Raw genomic sequence first — 21,488 nt, 5'->3', positions numbered from 1 at the left:
GAAAGTAATAAATTTAAACGTCATGCATAATGCAACATTTTTCACGTATCTCATTGTTTATGACATATCTCCAGAAATATGATAGGTAGACGGTTATTACCGCGACAAATATTGTTGCCTGACAAAAGGATATGTGTACCAACTCTGGTTCATATCGGTTCAGTGGTTTAGGAGTAGATATGGAACACGCACACACTCATACAGACATCCATTTTTATAATACGTAGGAATATAATTTTGCCTAACAGATCAATAGTGTGACGCAGAATAAAAAGTTGCAATAAAAGAGTTGGGGAAATGTATTAAGCGTCGAGGATCAAATTTGTAGCAATGCATGATTTTGCACCTACTGTAGCAACTAATTTCTGAGCTTAAAGAAATGACCTGTCATAGCTATCTGACCCAAAGTCGAATTGTAGGAGTGATTTTAAACATTCTACTTGTGCCGCAGATTGGATTGAGTTTTACATCGTAGACACGAGCGTAGGCTAGTTACATGTTCCGTAGGTCATTTTAACAATTTTTTATGAGTATTCATGATTACCATCAGTAGATGACTCCATGTTGGTCAGTTACAATTTCCTAATTGGCACTGGCCTATTAAACGCTAATGAAAGTATTATTTTTAAGTCTTGTTTACCCAACTACACCAAAACTAGGATTCTTTTACAGGCTTCCAGTTTACAGTAAATTCCACTGTGACTTAAAAATGTTGTCCAGATGAAATGATTTTGGCTAGTTTTAAAACTTGCGTTACCTGACGCATATTTTATGATGTTAGCCAGATCATCAAAAATTTTCCTTGACGTGTAGTGAATTACTTTTTGAGCTACTGGCAACCGTTATAATGAATAATAAAGAGCAACTATTTTTTAATATTATAGGTGTGGACATCGCTGTACTCCTCATACTGGATTATGTATGACGAAATTTCGTTAGTGAATGTATGTATCTGTAAAACTTTGGAGGCGCAATTGGAAATGTCTAACTTCTTGAAGAGGTACCTAGAAGACGATTTCTGGTAAACAACACATATTGTTACTGTTAGATTTTGTGTAATCAATTTTTTTTCTCAGTGCTTGGTTGTCCTAGAAAATTATACCATAGGCGAGTAATGAGTGAAAGTGAACAAGATTTATTAGGAAACTGAGCCGTTTGTTTCCAAGATTAGCAACCGTACGAAGGCCAAAGTATCTGCACTTAATCTCCCAGATTTCGAAGAGAGACGTCCGGACCATATGTGGACTGAAATACAGTTTTTTTCGTCAACCATTAGCTGAAAAGTTGAGCTTACTTAACCGGAATTTTCTGTGCGAGGTTTCCAGAACTTTAAGAATATTACTGCGAGAGTTTCTGGGAAATATTATGTCTACTACCGCACACAAATTTCTCTGGACATTAGGAGGTGTCAAACCACAAACAGCACGGATAGAGAGCTCCAGCCAGCAGCGGAAAAGGCAGAATGAGAGCTGTTACCTGTGACTGGGCAACAGACGTCGCTCGATAACTAGGGCGCTGAACATCCGCATGGACAAAATGTTGCACGTTCGCTCAGACGACTAAAACTTGCGAAACTGACTACTTACTGCTGCACGCAGAACGAAATCATCACTTTGGGACTACATTTTACGAAGGTAAGACTGTGGTCCTCAGGGGTTGATTAAGATAATTACACGTACGGAAGGTTACAATATTGTCGCAGTTACGTCCACTTTCGAGAGTGCTGAGTATTGGCAGCAGTTCCAATATTTAAGAACAAGTGTTGTCATTTGGTGGCAATGGGCGTTATTTTTCATTGGCAACCTTATGTGGCAACAGTACTTGGACACCTTCGATTAATGAGGTTGATGGGATTGTGCTGCGGAGAGATCTTTGTTTCTTCTCCCTGAACAGTATTTCTGTTTCCATATTTTTCCGTTGCTTCCTTTAGTGCTCGCTCAGATTAAATAACATAGGTGAGAGGCTACAACCTTGTCTTACTCCTTTCTCAACAACTGATTCCCTTTTAAATGGCTTGGTTCAAATGGCTCTGAGCACTATGGGACTTAACGGCTGTGGTCATCAGTCCCCTAGAACTTAGAACTACTTAAACCTAACTAACCTAAGGACATCGCACACATCCATGCCCGAGGCAGGATTCGAACCTGCGACAGTAGCGGTCGCGCGGTTCCAGACTGTAGCGCCTAGAACCTCTCGGCCACTCCGGCCGGCACTCTCCTTTTTGACCTTCGATTTTTGTAAGTGCTGCCTAGTTTCTGTACGTGTTAACAATTTTTTCGTTCTCTGTCCCTGCTACCAATCTGTCCCTGCTGCTTTCAGAATTTCGAAGAGTATATTTCAGTCAACAGTGTCAAAAACCTTTTCCAAAACTACAAATGCTGTTATTGCGGGTTCATCTATCTTCCACAGCTAGACATCTGAAACAGTAATGTAACTTTATCATTACGGAATTTTGTTTTACTTTTGATTCTCCTAATAGACGCAAGATTTTCAGTTGGCGTTGAATGGCACTGCTGGTTGATATATTCCGACTGGAATGTTCGTTCGATTACTTTAATTATTTCCGCTTCTAAGGAGCATGTTATCCCTTAAACATGAGTAAATAGTGTAGACTGCTATGACAAAGTCATTAAAGCATGATATCACTGATGTTGGAGGGGCAGGAAAAGCCTTTGCTGAGATATGACCTATAGAACAGCACAGAGGAAGATGCCGAGCTTCTGCTGATGTGTGTCTTATAATTCTAATGGAACACGCATAATAGACATTGTCGTATGTCAATTGTGGACCACATCTCTAAGAACTCGCCACCAAAGAAACAGGTGGAGAGAATTTCTTCCAGAAGCAGAACGCTACCCTCCGGTCGAAGGCTACCTCACCAGCGTGCGTTAGCCACCTTCCCTGAAGAGTCATTTGTGTTAATAGTTTACTACACAACTGATATCAGGATTTTTCCAAGGCAATTGCGAAACTACTGTACGTAAGACAAAAGCCGTTACCCAACACTTTTACTCCCCTCGACATCTATAGACAGCTGCGATCGGAGCATGAAACAGTTTGGTTAGCCTTGTCGCAGTAACACTAGCAGTTAATGCATTAGGCTAGAGTTATTATCCGAGAAAGAAACGCAGCCGTATTTACATGCTGCCACCCCTTCTGGCTGACTTTATGTAACGGTGCCCAAACACGATAATGGGGCTATAACGATCACGGGAACAGGCTCGTACGTGTCCAACGTATTTGTCACTTACGCTTCAAGGATGGCCTCGTTATGTGGAGGCACGCGGGCCGCATTACAGCTCAAAATATTCAATTATCAAGAAGTTAGGAAACACGAGGATCCGCTTCGAAGCAGTTGTATGCATACTTCGAATAGTAGGTAGAAAACAGTGTGGAAATGAGACCCAGCTCTCTCCGACCGTACTTTATGAGACAAAGCAAGCCAGAAGAAAACGAGACTCATTTGACCCTCGTCTCTACCCGAGTTCATATAGGCGTGCAAAGAGACTGATTATTCAAATTAGTCATCTGGAAGCAATTTAGATCGGTGCCTGAGACGGCGTAAGAAAATCCTTGACAGCTCCCAGTGCTGTTGCCAGCTTCCAACTGCGAAACGAGAGCGGCTGTAGGCGAAAGCAGTAATCAAGGTGTGAGAACGCTGAGGCATTGCCATAGAGACGTTTCAAAATCGTTGAGGCAGTCGCGCGAAGCTGCAGCGCCTAGTCCAGTGCAATTTTCAGAGATCTACTTGCTCCAACTCAATTATAGCGTCAGTTGTTTACGACAGAGCTCTCATGAATTTTTCAATTCGAGGTAACGTAAAAATTTCTATAAACTGAACAATACAGTGCGAGTGTTTCGGCGTAGAAATCATTCGAGTCAGCTCGAAAGCAAAACTTAAGGCATGTTCTCAATATAGAAAGAAATGACACTTACTTAACCTGCATAGCCAAACAACAGTTCAAACCATGGTCCACCAGATCGCAAATCCTCAGTCATCTCACACTTTCCGTTGCATTCAGCCAAACTAATTGTTGGGGACGAAACCGTCTGAGCAGGTTTGTAACTACTCCTGTCACATTTCCCACATGCATGTGTGTAGTCTGCAGAGCTGCTCCCTTATCCTAACTCCACAAGAATTGTGGGTAGCTGTTTGTGTTATAATAATCCCACCACTTCGATTTAAATCCACAAAGACATTCGCCATGCCACAATTCAGAGTAAAGTGTAGACCACGTTTTGCTAAGATTACACACACGGTAAACTATTATTTTTGCGGAAGTAGGATTGCTGTATCGTCTACCTCTAAAAGCCTTAGATTTACTGAAATGAGGACACTTTCACCCAAAAATTGTCATCTAACTTCGTTGAGTATTTCATTTACAGTTTAGTGGAAACGGTACCGACCTGCTATGTGCAACAGTGTTTCTTTGAATTCCAATATCTTCCGTCAGATAAATTCAATAAAGACAGCTAAACTGGATATTTCTGCATCGAATATACTACCACCAGTACCAAAATGGCACGAATCTTACGTTCTGCATTACCTATGCACCAAACGAAAAAGTAGCTACTCATATTAACGAATTTTTCCTATTATTCTTTATTGTCTCCTTCAGGGGTTAAGGATAGTAGTGGTTGTTGCTGAAACAGTCTCAGGATATTCACTCAGCTCTCGTAAGTAACCAATTTCAGCTGTTTTCTTTGCTGCCCGCATATCGTGGTCGTGCGGTAGCGTTCTCGCTTCCCACGCCCGGGTTCGATTCATGGCGGGGTCGGGGATTTTCTCTGCCTCGTGATGGCTGGTTGTTGTGTGATGTCCTTAGGTAAGATAGGTTTAAGTAGTTCTATGTTCTAGGGGACTGGTGACCATAGATGTTAAGTCCGATAGTGCTCAGAGCCATTTGTACCATTTGTACTCTTTGCTACCAAAGAATTTTTCCCCAGCTGTTATTTTCGGCCCCGATTTCTAATTTCATTATAAGGGTTTTTCAGAAAAAAAATAAAATATCCCATCAGATCTTGGCAAGACTATCTAAAGCAACCTCTCTTGTTTCAGTTTTGACAGCTGTTGTCCTCAAATGTGATTTCTTTGTGCACTTGTGGGGAACATTACATTATAAATAAATTAGATAATAGAACAAGTGCGATTCTGCTCCAACATTTTACAGTATAAGACATGTGTAGTTACATTCTAATGGTGGGTCCTTAGGTCCTTTCATTGAATATTTACGTAGCGTCCGGTAGCTCTCACTCAGATACAAGCCAAGTAGCTAATATATGCTTCCTTTCGGATTCCAGTGAGCCCTGAAAGAAGATTAGAGCATTGAGGTTATATGTCTTTTCGCTTGGAAATGCCACTTATGACGAATTAATAATTAACTTTTACGGTATCGAAAATACTCTGGAAACGATAATTGAAACTCCTATGAACTCACCAATGTACGTAATACAGGTTGCAAGCCAAATTCTTTACATTTCACAGCAGCAGAGCCAAGCCTGAGTACGAGTAATGTATTTTGATTTCTAGGTAACGAACTCAAATCTAATGAGATCTTTGGAAAACATCAATTATGTATCTGATATGCAAACAGCTTTACAGTGATTCATATGGAATGTCACGATCCATTAGATCCTCCTTGTAACTTATTAGAGGAACCAAATTTTAGTTATTTCTTACTAATATAGTGTTCCTTACATATTCTGTTTCATTTTGAACTGTCAGACTCTGGGAAAATGACAGTCTTGGACAAGTGGCTCTGAGAAAACCCTAAGCAAAGTACGAGTATAAGAATGAAAGTAATGAGAGCCAGCTTTCCTCCGTCGTATATAGTGTTCAAGTAACTTATGGGCACGCAGCCCGCTGACGTCGTCGACAGCAGCTGAAGTTTTTTTGTTGAAAATGTCGCTTTGGCCACCTGTCGCAATGTCGGCTGTTGTCGACGTCGCCTGGCCGCATTCCCGTAAGTTGTACCAACAATGAAAGCAATGTTATAAGCTGCACATTAAATTTTGAGCAAGGTCTCCTTTTCTGAAATGGGCACTAATTAACACTAATGACATGGCGGTATCAATATACACCACTGGAGAGAATTCCAGCGTCAGTTTCGTGGCGACTTCTTTTCTAGAAGCATGTACGTGTAGTAGTTTTCAATACAAAAGCAGTTAGCCTTACACAATGTCAGTAATTGCTTCGTAGCTTAATACAAGTGCGTCTTTGCAGAATACATTTCTGCTCAGTAGCTGTCTGTTTCTGCCGAAGACTGGACTACAGGTGACTACGACTTACTACCTGGAAGTGCGAGAACATACGGTATGACAAGTTCGCGTTAGAGTGGATGATTGGGCCCTTACGTTATCGCAAGAAAGGCAGGCAGGATCTGTAAGTTCACTAAGGAAAACCGTACACCATATCCGCGACGCCTTAGTGCAGACATACTTTGATGTATCTCCTAGTCGGTGGTTGATTTTAAAAAGACCTGCTAGGTCTGAAAGTTATCAATGGAAAGTTTCTTGGTTAATTTCTTTCTTGGCGTATCGATTTTTACGTAAATAGGGACACTTTCGGTATTAATCGTTCCCATAACCCATTTTCACATCGGGATACTGTAAATAGCGAGAAGAGATTTTATACCACTAGGTCCATCATACGATAGCTTAGTTTAGGATGAGACTAAACGTGAATACCGAAAGATATATGTATTGAAAAATGTAGGAGTTGTTGCAAGTGTGTGCTAATAAGTCTTCGCGTTAATATTAGGACAAACTCACAGTGTCATTAGATACGGCACACGAACTACTCAGATACGAAGAAACTGTTTCCAAATTGGGCTATATTACTTTCTTGAGTCTTAAAACATGATAATTGTGAGAATTCTGGCTACTAACAGCAAGAAGCTCCTACACACACACACACACACACACACACACACACACAGTGTCAATGATGGAAAAGCACTATTCGTCATATGTTGTTCCCATTTCCCTGGACGTAGAACATGCGTTCGCTAAAACAGCCCACTGCCTGGTCTGAAACGAGAAGGTGTTATTGGCGACGTGGTATTTATCACCACAGCCTGCTTATTTGTTTCCTCTGTGGCAACCCTGCTGTTATTTTCCGCGTGCGTGCACGAGTGTGAAGTGATTGCCGCGCTGTCTGCCATTACCTGATTCCGCGCCAACCCCTCATTTCCTATGCGGGAGAACTGCTTTCGATCTGAGCTGATGATAAGCTCTGTGTCCCATTATTTTTTCAGAGCACTTAAAACGCTTTGGCAAAGTGCGGGGACGAGAAGGTTAGTCGAAGCAGTAGCGTCGAAAGTCGCCGCTCTCTAGATGATTTTGGCCTAGAGACGTAGCAACAAGATTATACGGAGGACGTAGTACACATGATTACTCCCCTTTGCAATAATAATTGCGACAAGTGTTCAGTAGTCTCCAACAGTAGTGGATATGTATATAATAGTAAACAAACACAGGCAGTGCTGTGAGGACATGCACGATATAGCGTAGAAGTTCCTAAAATTACACTGTAACTATTTGTTTTACCAATGACCGTGAGTCTGCGCGAATTATTACAAATGTTACCTCGCAAATATCCAACATTCTATTACTAATGTAATCCTAAGAGTAGCAGGGGTAAAACACAGGGAGCGAGATATCTGTACAGATATGTACAAAAACCAAACTGTAGTTATAAGAGTAGAAGGACATAAGAGGTCGGTAGTAGTTTGAAGGGATTGAAATAAGGTAGTATCCTATCCCTAATATTATATTATCTGCACACTAGCAAGCTGTCAAGAATACCGAAGATAAATCGAGAAAGAGATTATCAAATTTCAGCGAGAACTTTACGGTTAACCGATGATGTAATTCAGCTGAACGAATGGATAGTATCTTGAAAAGAGGTTATAAGACAGGCGTAAAAATAAAGTAATATGACGATAATGGAGTAGGATTAATACAATGAGGCAATGCCGAGGCAATTAGATTACGAAGTACGACACAAAAATAGTAGATGAGTTGTGCTATTTAGGCAACAAAATATCTATGACCTCAGTATATCGGTTATCAAACGCATGCTAACAATCATTGTACAGCAATGAAACGTCGACGATAATTTAAGGAAAAAGAAAACAGAAGCTTCTAAAATGTGGTGCTACAGAAGAATGCTGAAAATTATCATTTATCGAATAACCAATGAGTTGGTACTGGATCAAACTGGGCGAAAAAAGTTTATGGCACAACGTGGCTAAAGGAAGGGATAAGTTGTCAGGACACATCATGAGACTTGGAAGATTCGTCAGTATTGTGATGTGAGGAAGTGTGGGTATCGTAATAACCGTACAGCGAAACCAAGGCTCGAATACAGTAAGTAGATTCAACTGGACATAAGCTGCAATATTTGTGCTTGGCTTGTCCCTGACAGCCAATTACGGAGAGCTGCAAAACACAAATCTTCAGAATTAGGACAATCTCAAAAAAGTAGAGGTAGCAATATCAATTGTTCACGATTTTAGTACATTCTCTCAAGCGTACAGGATCTCAAAATGTTATCATAATAAAATTCCTCGCAAAATTTAAAAGAATAGAAATTATGAATACTACGAAGAACATGTCAATATCTTAAGCATCAACGAGAGTTGGAAAACGATTTTGTGCAATTCCAACTCTACGCAAAATTAAAGAAATGCTGTGTGAGAATGTTTAGAGTATCCATGGTGTCAGTTTTTCAAATAATTGTATTAATATATACACGAAGAAAATTATGTTGAAAGCAACAACATACCAAGCAAAGTCTGAATGTAGTACATATGACCTTCATGTAAATACGTAGACCAGACATAAGCATTACATGTAAAAAGCATAGAATTAGTGAATATATGCATGGCAAAAACCTCCAAGTATGACTGGTTGCTTCATCTAAAAATATTTCTGGCTGTAACGCAGTAATGGAGAAAAAGGTTTCGCTGTAAACGAAATCAGTGAGGTATGAAGCATAATGCGGCTTTCAGGACTGCTACAGTACGAATATAGATTACATCTGTTTAACAAGGCACATCTGTAGAGAATGAAAAGACTGTTCCTGGGTGGAGTCACTACTGATGCACCCTTGTAACTACAAGTGAACTAGTGTCAACTGTCAATGTATTTGAAACAATCGTTAACCTCTTATAATGAGCACAACGAACAAATGGAAGTCAGTTATTTGACAGATGCTTTTAATTTTGAATTTTTTCTGTAAAATACGATTTTCACTTTGGCATTTCGGATCCACACCGGGAATAAGCAAATTTTAATTTTTGTATGCTCTTACATTCATAAAAGCCTTTGTTCTTGACACCCTTTTTCCCTACTATCCCAAATACATGTTATACACAATAAAAGAAACTGTATTAGTTAACGTTCCTCCAGAGTTACCACTGTGAGCCAAGTCCTTATTCTAAGTACAAGGCGGAAGGGAGTAACATGTTTCTAGAACTATCTGTTGTCCGACTTGTCACTGTTATCTTGTAAATTACCCGTTGTAATTTGTAAATTACTTGTAAATCAATTACATAGAGTGAATAAAACAGTAAAAAATCGTACAATTTATCTTTGAACTCTAAATTCCTGCTAATAATTTCCTCTTGATAATGCCTCCAGACAGACTAGCAACAGGCAAGGGACGGCTGTAAGTTTACCCACAGGTTGACGCCTCGTGTTGAAAGTGTACCTTACAGAAAGTATTCCAATGAAGCACGTTCTGCGCTTTGTTTTGTGTGTGGCTTCGGCTGCAAGCCAAAAATAACTCAAATGTATACTCCAAAAATGGTTCCGACTGAGAATTATGACTTTCATTTTAGGGATGGAGCGATGTCACAAGCTAAAGTAGCATCGTCTGTACCTCACTGAAAGAGTATTGGGATTTCCGCTATTCTCAATGCGTGCTGGAGGTACAGCGCATAATGTTAGCAGCGCATTTCTATGGGCGACGCATTTAAGGAAACGGAGAAAGAACTGATCTATGAAATGTCGTATGACTTCTGTCGTTGTGGACGGCTGTTCGGGATCCGCGTTTCAATGGTGATGGTTATTTTACAGAAGCAACTACGCGTTTGGTCCCACGAGGGTGAGTGGTCGCCGCCCCTCAGGTTCCCACCAGAGAAATTTCTGCCACACTCACCGGGAACCTAATGCAACAACTCCACGTCAGTAACAGGAACTCTACAAATGACCTGCGAAACGCCTTTTATTTATGTCAGTTTGACTGGTTTTGCTCGCTACGAGTCCCTCTTCTTTTCCAGCCTCTTCGTCTCAGTAACTTTTACAGCCAGTGTCCTCTTATTTGTTGGATATATTCAAATCTCTGTCATCCTCTACAGTTTCACCCTCTTGAGCTCCGTAAAGTGCCATGAAAGTTATTCAATGATGCATTAACACAAGTCCCATCATCCTGTCCCTTCTTGTGAACGGTTTCCACACATTCCTCTCCTTACCGATTCTCCGGGGAACATCCTCATATCTTAGCAGTCCACTTTTCTCCATCCTTTCGTAGAACCACGTCTCAAACATTCCCGAATCTCATTTTTTCTAATTTTCCCACAGTCCATAACTCACTTCCACAGAATTCTGTGCTCCAGATATACATTCTCATATTGTTCTTCCTCAAATTAATGCCGGTATTTGAAACTAGCAGACTTCTGGCCAGGAATGCCCTCTTTCCCTCCTCTAGTCTGTGTTTTACTCTTCCTTGCCGTGTCCGCAACATATTTTGCTCCCAAGTTAGCAGAGTTCTTTCAAGGGTGCACTTCGTTGTCCACAATTTTCAGTTTAACTTTATCACGAATCTCGATTTTTCTAGTCCTCATTACTTTTGTCTTTCTTCGGTTTCTCCGCAGCTCGTGGTCGTGCGGTAGCGTTCTCGCTTCCTGCGCCCGGGTTCCCGGTTTCGATTCCCGGCGGGGTCAGGGATTTTCTCTGCCTCGTGATGACTGGTTGTTGTGTGATGTCCTTAGGTTACTTAGGTATAGGTAGTTCTAAGTTCTAGGGGACTGATGACCATCGATGTTAAGACCCATAGTGCTCAGAGCCATTTGAACCATTTTTTCCTTCGGTTTACTCTCTGTTTTGTGCTCATTAGCTCATTCCATTCAACAGGACCTTCAGTTCTTCCTCACTTTCAATGTCGATAGCAATATCAGCAAATCTTATCATTGGTATCCTTTCGGCTTGAATTTTAATACAATGTCTGAACGTATACTGAGTAAAATCTTCAGCCATTATCTTTTGGATTTGGGAGGGAACCTCGCATCGACATTCTTGGGCAAACTGATAGGAAACTGTGGTTCACTGGGCGAATTCGTGGAAGTACAATGTCATCACAGAAGTGATCATCAGAATCTCGTATCCCCTCAAAAAACAATTTTCCTGCGTCCTCCATAGTAGCGAAAACCCAAATCTGGAACAACCTTCCGCATTATGTTACAGAACTAAATAACATCTCCAGCTTCAGAAGACAGGTAATGACGTATATACTGAAGCAACCATAAGACTACCATTGTTGCTGTACATATCCGTTACCGTTGTATATCCCTCTTTGCAACTTTTTCTCCCTCTTTTCTCAGTATCCATAGCCGATGTAGTATCCAGAACTCACTTTATCTTAAAACACCTCTTTTGTAGACTTGAAAATTCGTCTTGTATCTGTCACTATCACTATTATTATTAACGTCACAGTTATTGCCATCATCATCACCACCACCATCATTATTATTTTCGTTATTACTACTATTATCGTTATTAGTGACTACAGCTGCAGTAGTACAAGTAATGCCAATATTAACCTTATTAGTTCATGGTACAATCTACTCAGAATGTCACATCAGGCACTCAAATCATTTCAATACTAGTTGTCACATTAAAATTGTTATTTCTTAAGTAACTTCGATGTAATGGATACTGTATGTGTGGAACGCTGGGGCGATATAAGGAAGAGGGTGATGGCTCCAATCAAATCAGGTTAAATAAATAAAAATAACTTGTTAACACAGCTATGTCGTGTCCTGAACACATAAGTAAACTGGATAAACTCGAACCCGTATAGTACTGTGTAGTCATTCTTCCCGTACATGGTCTGTTAGTAAGAACCGATTGGGGATCATGGCAACGGGTACGCTGTGTGCAAAGTACTGCTTTATGTTTGTAAAACCACCCAAGATTCACTTCCCGGGAAGTAACAATTATCTTTTCGTGGTATCTGCATCTGGCTTATCGCGAACCACCAGAACAAAGCCCTAAACGTTTGTCTTTGTAGAGTTTTGGCTGAAAGTTATCGATCGCAAATTGCAATGATGTTACCGTCTGGAATTCTAGTACGACAGTAATTCAAAGTAATCACAGTTTGGCGTCGCTGCTTATGCTATTATTCAACAAGCTTCTGTTTTCGCGACATTGTGGGTAACCTAGACTGGGACACAGGCTCCACGACGAGGATTCCTCTCCCGCATGACACCTACATTTATACTCCGCAAGCCACCCAACGGTGTGTGGTGAAGGACACTTTACGTGCCACTGTCATTATGTCCCTTTCCTGTTCCAGTCGCGTATGGTTCGCGGGAAGAACGACTGCCGGAAAGCCTCCGTCGGCGCTCGAATCTCTCTAATTTTACATTCGTGATCTCCTCGGGAGGTATACGTAGGGGGAAGCAATATATTCGATACCTCGTCCAGAAACGCACCCTCTCAAAACCTGCACAGCAAGCTACACTGCGATGCAGAGCGTCTCTCTTGCAGAGTCTTCCACCTGAGTTTGCTCAACATCTCCGTAACGCTGTCAGGCTTACCAAATAACCCTGTGACGAAACGCGCCGCTCTTCTTTGGATCTTCTCTATTTCTTCCGTCAACCCAACCTGGTACGGGTCCCACACAGATCAGCAATACTCAAGTATAGGCCGAACGAGTGTTTTGTAAGCCACCTCCTTTGTTGATGGACAACATATTCTAAGGACTCTCCCAATTAATCTCAACCTGGTGCCCGCCTTACCAACAATTAATTTTATATGATCATTCCACTTCAAATCGTTCCGTACGCATACTCCCAGATATTTTACAGAAGTAACTGCTACCAGTGTTTGTTCCGCTATCAAATAATCATACAATAAAGGATTCTTCTTTCTATGTATTCGCAATACATTACACTTGTCTATGTTAAGGGTCAGTTGCCACTCCCTGCACCAAGTGCCTATCCGCTGGAGATCTTCCTGCATTTCGCTACAATTTTCTAATGCTGCAAGTTTTCTGTATACTACAGCATCATCCGCGAAAAGCCGCATGGAACTTCCGACACTATCTACTAGGTCACTTATATATATTGTGAAAAGCAATGGTCCCATAACACTCCCCTGTGGCACGCCAGAAGTTACTTTAACGTCTGTAGACGTCTCTCCATTGAGAACAACATGCTGTGTTCTGTTTGCTAAAAACTCTTCAATCCAACCACATAGCTTGTCTGATATTCCGTAGGCTCTTTGTTTATCAGGCGACAGTGCCGAACTGTATCGAAACGCCTTCCGGAAGTCAAGGAAAATAGCACCTACCTGGGAGCCTGTCTCTAATATTTTCTGGGTCTCATGAACAAATAAAGCGAGTTGGGTCTGACACGATCGCTGTTTCCGGAATCCATGTCGATTCCTACAGTAGTAGACGACGAGAGGAGTTGTGCAGAGGAGGGGACAGCACGAAGCCAGGCGCGGCCTCCACAGCCCAGGGTCACAGGGGAGCGCGCCTTGAGGCCCGTTACTGCAGGGCGCACACAGCTAAACATGTTTCGGGCTTCGCCATACAGAACAACTGGATTAGGAACGTGATTCTTGTGAACGAAAACAGCGTCTCCAGCGAGACTTAACTCGCTTCTCCCCCCCCCCCCCCCCTCTCTCTCTCTCTCTCTCTCTCTCTCTCTCTGTGTGTGTGTGTGTGTGTGTGTGTGTCACTTGAGATGTTTTGGGACATCTTTTCAAAAGAGGACTGCCCTCGCAACGACCATTTATGGGACTCTTCGATGGAACATTTCATATCAGGTTTGGAAAACTGACGGGCGCTCAACAACATTGCTACCACCATCTTTGTCAAACATTGTTTAAATTCTTAGTGAGACGAACGAAGTCGTACACGTAAAAATTCATCCTGGCCTGTGGACACACCATAGAAATTTGGGACTGTGTGGCAATAACAAAGGCAACAGTTAATTATCAAAATATTAAAATGGCTAATGAAAATAAATTGGTAATTGCGTGTCTACATGCACATTTGCGCTCTTTCCTCACGGTTTAATGAAACTGTGATGGACTTAGGACAAAATTATAAATAAAATGAGAATTAATGAAAAAACAATGCTGAAAGTCATCCTCTGGTGCATGTGGTTGGCTAACCACTAACAGAAATAGTAGGAGAGTCAGTTATTGTTGAAAGTTCTTCATATGGATGTTAAAAATGCTTAAATAAAAATCTTAGTGTCAGTTAAAAATACATTTAATAAGAGAGGTATGGACACAGTGAAAATTGTCAAACTATGATACAGATAATCGAGGCTGATTCTATCATTGACTAAAGAGAGAATAAAATATCATATCCGGCAACATAGGTACTACTGTGAACAAGGCATAAAACCTTAAATTCCTCTTCACCATCCTGTCTATGCTATTTAAAGAAGTAGAAAAGCCGCCAGCAAGAAAAACCGCTGTCGTCGCGTCAAAAACGTAATATGCAATCTAATGAAATCTTGAACTCCGACACTTGCAGTCCAGGAAGCACATCACACCGTTGGGTCGTCTCGACGGAGAAGGTGCCTGCGTGTTAGAGGACGGTGATATATTCATAGTCGCATAAATGCCACTTCTTTCGGACTGTGTGACGGAACATGTTCGTCACGATGGAACTGTGGGCTTCACCGTCCTTAATTTTTGTTATTTGGAACCTCCATCCACTTACTTTCATACTGACACACAGCTACTACACAGAAACGAGATAGTAGTACACAAGAGGGCAGTACAGGGAAGCTAATTTCTTTCTTTGAAAGCTTAATTTGTTGCCATGTCCACTTGGTCATTTCCCTCGATTCCCACATGGGCATCTACCCAGCGGAGTGATACTTCATACTCCTGCCTCTGTAGCGTTTGAACCGTGTCTCTCACGTATTGGACTACATTGCCTGCTGGACGCACTAAATAACTAGTTTGTAGGGTGCTTACAGAATCAGATCAGACGACAAAATTATTCCGTCGACTGAACCTCATCTGCTTCAATGCCTTTAGCATCTCACAGACATCTGTATCAAAGGCTGTGAAGTCATCTGCAAGCCGAATCCTAAGAACACTACCAGGGGGAAACATCCGAGCACCCGACCCATTTGAATATACTTTCGTATTACGTGGTAGAATAATTATGAGCGCACTAGAATAGTTTGAATCAAATGTTTCTCATTTATTAACATAAAGCCAACTTTAAGCAATTTACCGTCCTGGTCCAACATGTTAGGGAAGTATAGGTTATTCTAAATTATTTTCCGTAGAACCCCGACAATCTGTTGGTAAAAGAGTCGCCATCGGTTTCTTCTTTGTCATTTCTTTATTTTTTACTCTTAGTTGCACTGACAATTTGGGTTAATGGTGACTACTTTCGAATAGAAAAGCTTAAAACGGCATAATCAAGAAATGAAGTGTTTCTTTTTGTTCAGAAGCAGCTTGAATGAGCTAAGACCATTGACGCTAAAGTCTCGGAGGTATTACATAAGTAGCCAAGAGGTAAGAACTTATCTAATGGCCGTTCATTACAGTATAACAACCTGTGTTCCAGGAAATTTATTTAGGACATGTTAACTTCTTAAAACGGTCTGCGGTCAGCAATTATCAAAATCATTTCTAATGATATGTGGGAGATAATGGCTACTGAATTTTGAAGGGATGGGCAAGGGTGAGGGCGAATCTACAGGTGTAAGATCTGTTTTAACGAGTGAAACTCGTATAACTACTTAAACTAGATTTAATAAGGAAACATAGCTGGCAGAAGAAAATACTGAATTCAAACACCAACGTCACACAAAATTCAGGAATTATCGGGAGATACAGTTGAGGGTATTTTAAATGGTACTGTTTTTATGAAAGATGATGCCTGGTGGCAACGGGAAGCTATAGACTGATTGATTCACCTTAGGCTCCTACCCGACATTTAATTAAGCAGGCAGAGTAATCCGCTTTGTTTTCAGTCTGTGTTTATATATGTAAACTGAAGCACTTGGTTACCAAACACTGTGCCCTAGCTTTATATACATTACACGAGTGTATAAAAGCCACATGGTAAGAAGACAAATAGTTCATAAAACATATGACCGAAAGACAGTTCCACATGATGTAAAACTGATGGAATCCAAAATCCGAAAGTTGGATGTTGTAATGACAGTGTTCCGCCAGTCCTCGTCATTCTTAACCAGAAATCCTAGACCTTCTCTGAAGACAAGATCGACATTACAGACCATTACGGGGACAACCACAAGGTAACGTGGAAAGCGGACTCATATTTTCCGTAACAGACACGCAGAGAATGTTGTGAAAATTCCGGAGCAGGTCTTTGTATGTCTTGTTTAAACTTTACTAGTCTAGTCAGGTGAGGGCTAAGGATGTCAGAAAGTACACAAACGGAACAAAAAATGGTTCAAATGGCTCTGTGCACTATGCGACTTAACTGCTCAGGTCATTAGTCGCCTACAACTTAGAACTAATTAAACCTAAGTAATCTAAGGACATCACACACATCTATGCCCGAGGTAGGATTCGAAGCTGCAACCGTAGCAGTCGCTCAGCTCCAGACTGTAGCGCCTAGAACCTCACGGCCACGCCGGCCGGCCAAATGGAACAACAGTGGATGATTTACATTCCACAAAAGCTTTCACGTTTGTCATTGAACCCTCTACCAGTCTCTTTATTGTGAAAAGCAGAGTAATCACGTAGCTGTAGTAGTCCGCAGTAACCTGCTGCCTCAAGCTTTACACATCTATGAATAACGCACGAAGGAGAACATACTTCTCGCGAAGAAATCTGAATTTCATCAATATTCAGCGTCTCATTTCGAGAAATAGATTAGAGCTTTGCTAGGAAACTGAATTCCGAAGATCTTTTAAGACACCCATTTACAGCACGCGAATGTTGGTTGACGTCCTCTGGTGCAATTTCGATCGTTTCTGCAATTCATACAGCGCGAATGTTGTGTATAAACGAGTAGTCAATACTGTCTTAGGACTAATAGATATTACTACAGCGTCCTGTAGAGTGACCTACATCTTTCGAATTATACTGAAATTCCAAACAGAATAATGGTTTCAACCATGAAAACCGTTGGCGGGTACTGTATGTAACAGTATGTCATCAGGGAAAGAATTCATGGACAGTTGAATTGATGTTCCTAAACAATGGAGGAAATCAAGTGACTACACATAAGCAGGACGTTCAAAAATAGCTATTGCAATCTCAACATGCGACTAGTTGCGTAAAAAAAGACAAAGTCAACCCCGTAACTGTGATGGAAGCTAGCATTAGAAATAGAGTCATTTATGAAACCCGCAAGCGTTGTACGTCCACTCACTTCAGTATACGGCTAGAAGCAACTAAAATTAGTAAATTAATGAAACTTCACGCTGTCGACAAGTGATTATCAAAATATTGGGAAATTGAAATTGAAAAAATACATCTCTGAAATTAAGTGTTACACGGTTTATTCCCTCCATGGAGTAACATACGTTAATAATGTCAACATTCCTTTTAACGAGCACAAAATTATTCGTATTTCTCTTAGTGAGATGTAGTCTTAGATGCCACAACTAATGTAACCTTCAACAGAATGTAGCAATTAAATGAGACTCCGTGAAAAGATTAGGCACTTTACTCCTGTCTAGTTGATCGCAGGTGGGATAGAGATACTTTATTATGATCGAAAATATGCCATAGTATTGAAATACAACGGTAGCATTTCAGCCTTCTCTTATCTCGAAGTATGCTTTACAACGCTACTGAAGACAAAAAGAAAGTAAATAGCTGAAAGCAGGACAGTAGAGATAAAGACAAAGCATTCGCCAGTGAAAGCATTATTACGGTGTAAGACGGAACATAAGGCGCTGGCATCAAAATATTTGACATCAACCCTTATGCGCCAGCCGTCAGCTGCTTGCATGCACGGACATGCGCAGTTGTTTGCTACAGACAGCAACGGATGTCGTCCGAGAACCGTATCCATCACTTCTCTGGCTCCATATATGGTTGCGGAATTTGTAAGTCAGCAAATACTTCCCGCGAGAAGAAAAATAAGAAACAGGCGTCGATGTCTAGGTGGCACAACTAAATTTTGGAGCACACTGGCTGATGGAGACTAACAATGTATCTACGCTACACTCAACTTTTCCACATTAAGAAATAATATCGTGGTTGGCGAGTGAACAATTCCTAGTTTCACGAATTGAAGCTCTGGTAGATACTTGGTGTATCAGGTTCTGAGTGTCACATCTGTCACGTACATGCGATATTTACAGGTAGGCAGTGGCATATCTAAGACGTTATATTCAGGACGAACCTGGTTGCCTACTTGCCACAAATGAAACTCTAAATTTAACAATGCCAGTAAGCCATCTGGTTTTGTTCTCAAGATCAATTCTTTAGCTGCGGCTACCACAATTTTATGTATTTAACTGCTGTTACACACGAAGTGCTTCGAGAAATAATTCCATTTTGACAAATGCTTTCTTGCTACCTGTTGACGTATTAAACTGAACTTTTTTCCGTGTCTTATGGTCACAGAAAGCGTTACCCTTAAGAAGTAAACATTTAGCAAGAAATCGTACATGACAACAAGAATAATTTCTCTTAAAACTTGTGTGAAGTACTCGAACATGAAGAGCGCAGAAAAAGCAGCGTTTTGACGTTGAAACGAAAGATTCTGCTTTCGCAGTAGTAGTCGTCTGTGAACAATTGCGTAGGAGGTAAAGGACTGGTAATCCAGATGAAGATGAAATGGTAAGTTACACGCTTAGTGTAATGCAATGACAATGAAACTGTTGCTGAAAACTGTATTATTTGTCCATTATCAAACACCAATAGGCCCCGCAGAACAGAGCAAGTGTTGCAGGGTGTGTCGACAAGTAAGTACTGCGCGCGGACTGACCTTCCTTCACGGAGGCGGTGCCCAGGATCTGGTCTATGCTGTAGAGCCCGCGCGGCCTGGCGGGCTCCTCGGAAGTCCTCGGCGGCGGCTGCGCCTGCTGCTGTTGCTGCTGCGCCGGCGGCTGCTGCTGCTGCACGTGGTGGTCCATCATCGCTGCACCGTCGCCCAAGCAGCACTGCGGGCCCGCCGACTCGTCCTCCCCCCTCGCGGGCGCGCACTCACTTAGATAATGAACCGCTCGCTGTCCCCCTCCCCTCCACCCTTTCACCCCTCGCCGCGTCGCCGATCCGTAGCCGTGGCCGCTGCCGCCGTCTCTCTTTAATCACGCGCTATCGGTAAGAACTGACTCCCTCTCGCCGGCGGCAGCGGCGGCGGCGGCTGCGGCGGCTCCGGCCAATGGGAAGCCGCTGCGCGGCTGTCGCGCCCAATCAGAGCGACCGCGTGCCGGCGCAGGGGAGGGGCGCTGTTGACAGAGCCGGCGCCCGCGCCCCGCGTCTCATTGGCTGCAGGAAGCGGCTGCGGCTGCCACGCTGGCGGGACGCGCCGCGCCGCTTAGGTCTGCGACGCGACCTGCCGCTGTGACGGGTCCTAACCGCCCGTCCTCATGGCAACAGGTGTAAACAAGCTTCTGAACAACTACCGCTTCTTTTTTTTTATTTATGGATTCATCCGTTACTTCTTGATAAAACAATTCCATATCTACTGTTGAATGACAAGTTCGCTGTGTTCTACTGATTTTCAAATTAATTTTCGGCCCATTAGGCCTTCTTAAGGAAACAACTGACTAGCGTCTGAAATGAACACGAGTTCTTACGTAACCAAACAGTATAGGCAAAAACACAACCACTTGCGTAGAGTGTTGTGCAAGAAGCTTATTTATTGACGCTGAAATGGACGCAATGGACATTGCTAAGCACAAGATATGATAAAAACTATACAATATTACAAGTTAAGTAGCTATAATGCTAATTTTTGTGAGTTCTTGACGCTGGCTGAGAAGCTGCTAAACTAAGCACTCATCATTTATGTTGCGCAAGAAACGCGTCTTACATTGTCTTACATTGTAACTAACATTTTAATGGAATGGCCAACATTATACACAGTACATTGTTAATATACACAGCATTATAGTATTATAATTTACATCGTTGAAGTTCGTTGGGTAAGCAAAGTAACGGATAGAAAATTCAGCCACAGCCTGGGGGATGTTTCCAGAATGAGATTTTCACTGTGCAGGGGAGTATGCGCTGATATGAAACTTCCTGGCAGATTAAAACTGTGTGCCGGACCAAGACTCGAACATCCCCCCAGGCTGTGGCTAAGCCATGTCTACGCAATATCTTTTCTTTCAGGAGTGCTAGTTCTGCAGAGTTCGCAGGAGAGCTGCTGTAAAGTTTGGAAGGTAGGAGACGAGATACTGGCATAAGTAAAGCGTGAGTCGTGAGTCATGCTTGGGTACCTCAGTTGATAGAGCACTTGCCCGCGAAAGGCAAAGGTCCCGAGTTAGAGTCTCGGTCCGGCACACAGTTTTAATCTGCCAGGAAGTTTCAAATTCTATTCTGTTTAATTTGCATAAATATACTGCTACATAAAATTAAAACACGATAAAATTTTCTATCCTTTACCTTACTCGCCCACAAATTTCATAACAATAACTAGTAATATTTTACTATTATTTTAACCATGTACTGTGTTTAATATTGCCCATCGCATAAAAATTTAATTTACAATGCAAAACATGTTTTTTGGACAACGTATATCACTAGCGTTCAGTTAGATAGTTCTCGACCAATGTCATGACCACATAAACTATGGTATCGTAGCCGGTAATACTGTAACATTTTGTATTTTAGTTGCTGTGTATAATGCTGCCCATTGCCTGAAGTTTAGTTCCCAATGTTAAAAAACACGTCTATTGCACTACATAAATGAAGAGTGCTTAGTTAAACAGTTTCTCAGCCAATGTCAAGACCTTACAAAATTTAACATTATAACTATTTAATCTGTGATATTGTGTAGTTAATTGTTCATTCTTCTTAACATTGTCCATTGACGAAACTGTAATTTCAACATTAAAAAACAAGTTTGTTGCACTCTTTGCCTATAAAGTTAGGTTATCTAAGAACTAGTGTCCCATTCAGGCGCTAGTCAGTTGTTTCCTGAAGTCTGAAATATACAAAAATCAGTAGAATACAGTGTACTGGTTATTCGACCTTAAAAAGTATAGCTTTCTTTCTTTTTTCGCATTGGGCGGTTGTAAATAAGCTCAAGTCAACGATAGAAGAACAAGTGAACGTCCGATTGG

The 21,488-nt window shown here is 41.6% G+C and overlaps 1 protein-coding gene across 1 annotated transcript in view; it reads right to left on the bottom strand.

Annotated features, from left to right (window-relative positions):
- LOC126273055 (retinal homeobox protein Rx2-like) overlaps positions 1-19,366 on the bottom strand; it is a 125,525-nt gene extending 106,159 nt beyond the window's left edge. Inside the window, exon 1 of the mRNA XM_049976461.1 lies at positions 19,184-19,366. Coding sequence (XP_049832418.1) covers positions 19,184-19,334 — 151 coding nt within the window. The 5' untranslated portion in view covers positions 19,335-19,366. The remainder of the gene's footprint in view (positions 1-19,183) is intronic.
- Between the last annotated feature and the right edge of the window lie 2,122 nt (positions 19,367-21,488).

The sequence above is a fragment of the Schistocerca gregaria genome, chromosome 5, assembly GCF_023897955.1.
Source record: "Schistocerca gregaria isolate iqSchGreg1 chromosome 5, iqSchGreg1.2, whole genome shotgun sequence".
Lineage (NCBI taxonomy): Eukaryota > Metazoa > Arthropoda > Insecta > Orthoptera > Acrididae > Schistocerca > Schistocerca gregaria.
This window is presented reverse-complemented; position numbering and strand designations above follow the sequence as displayed.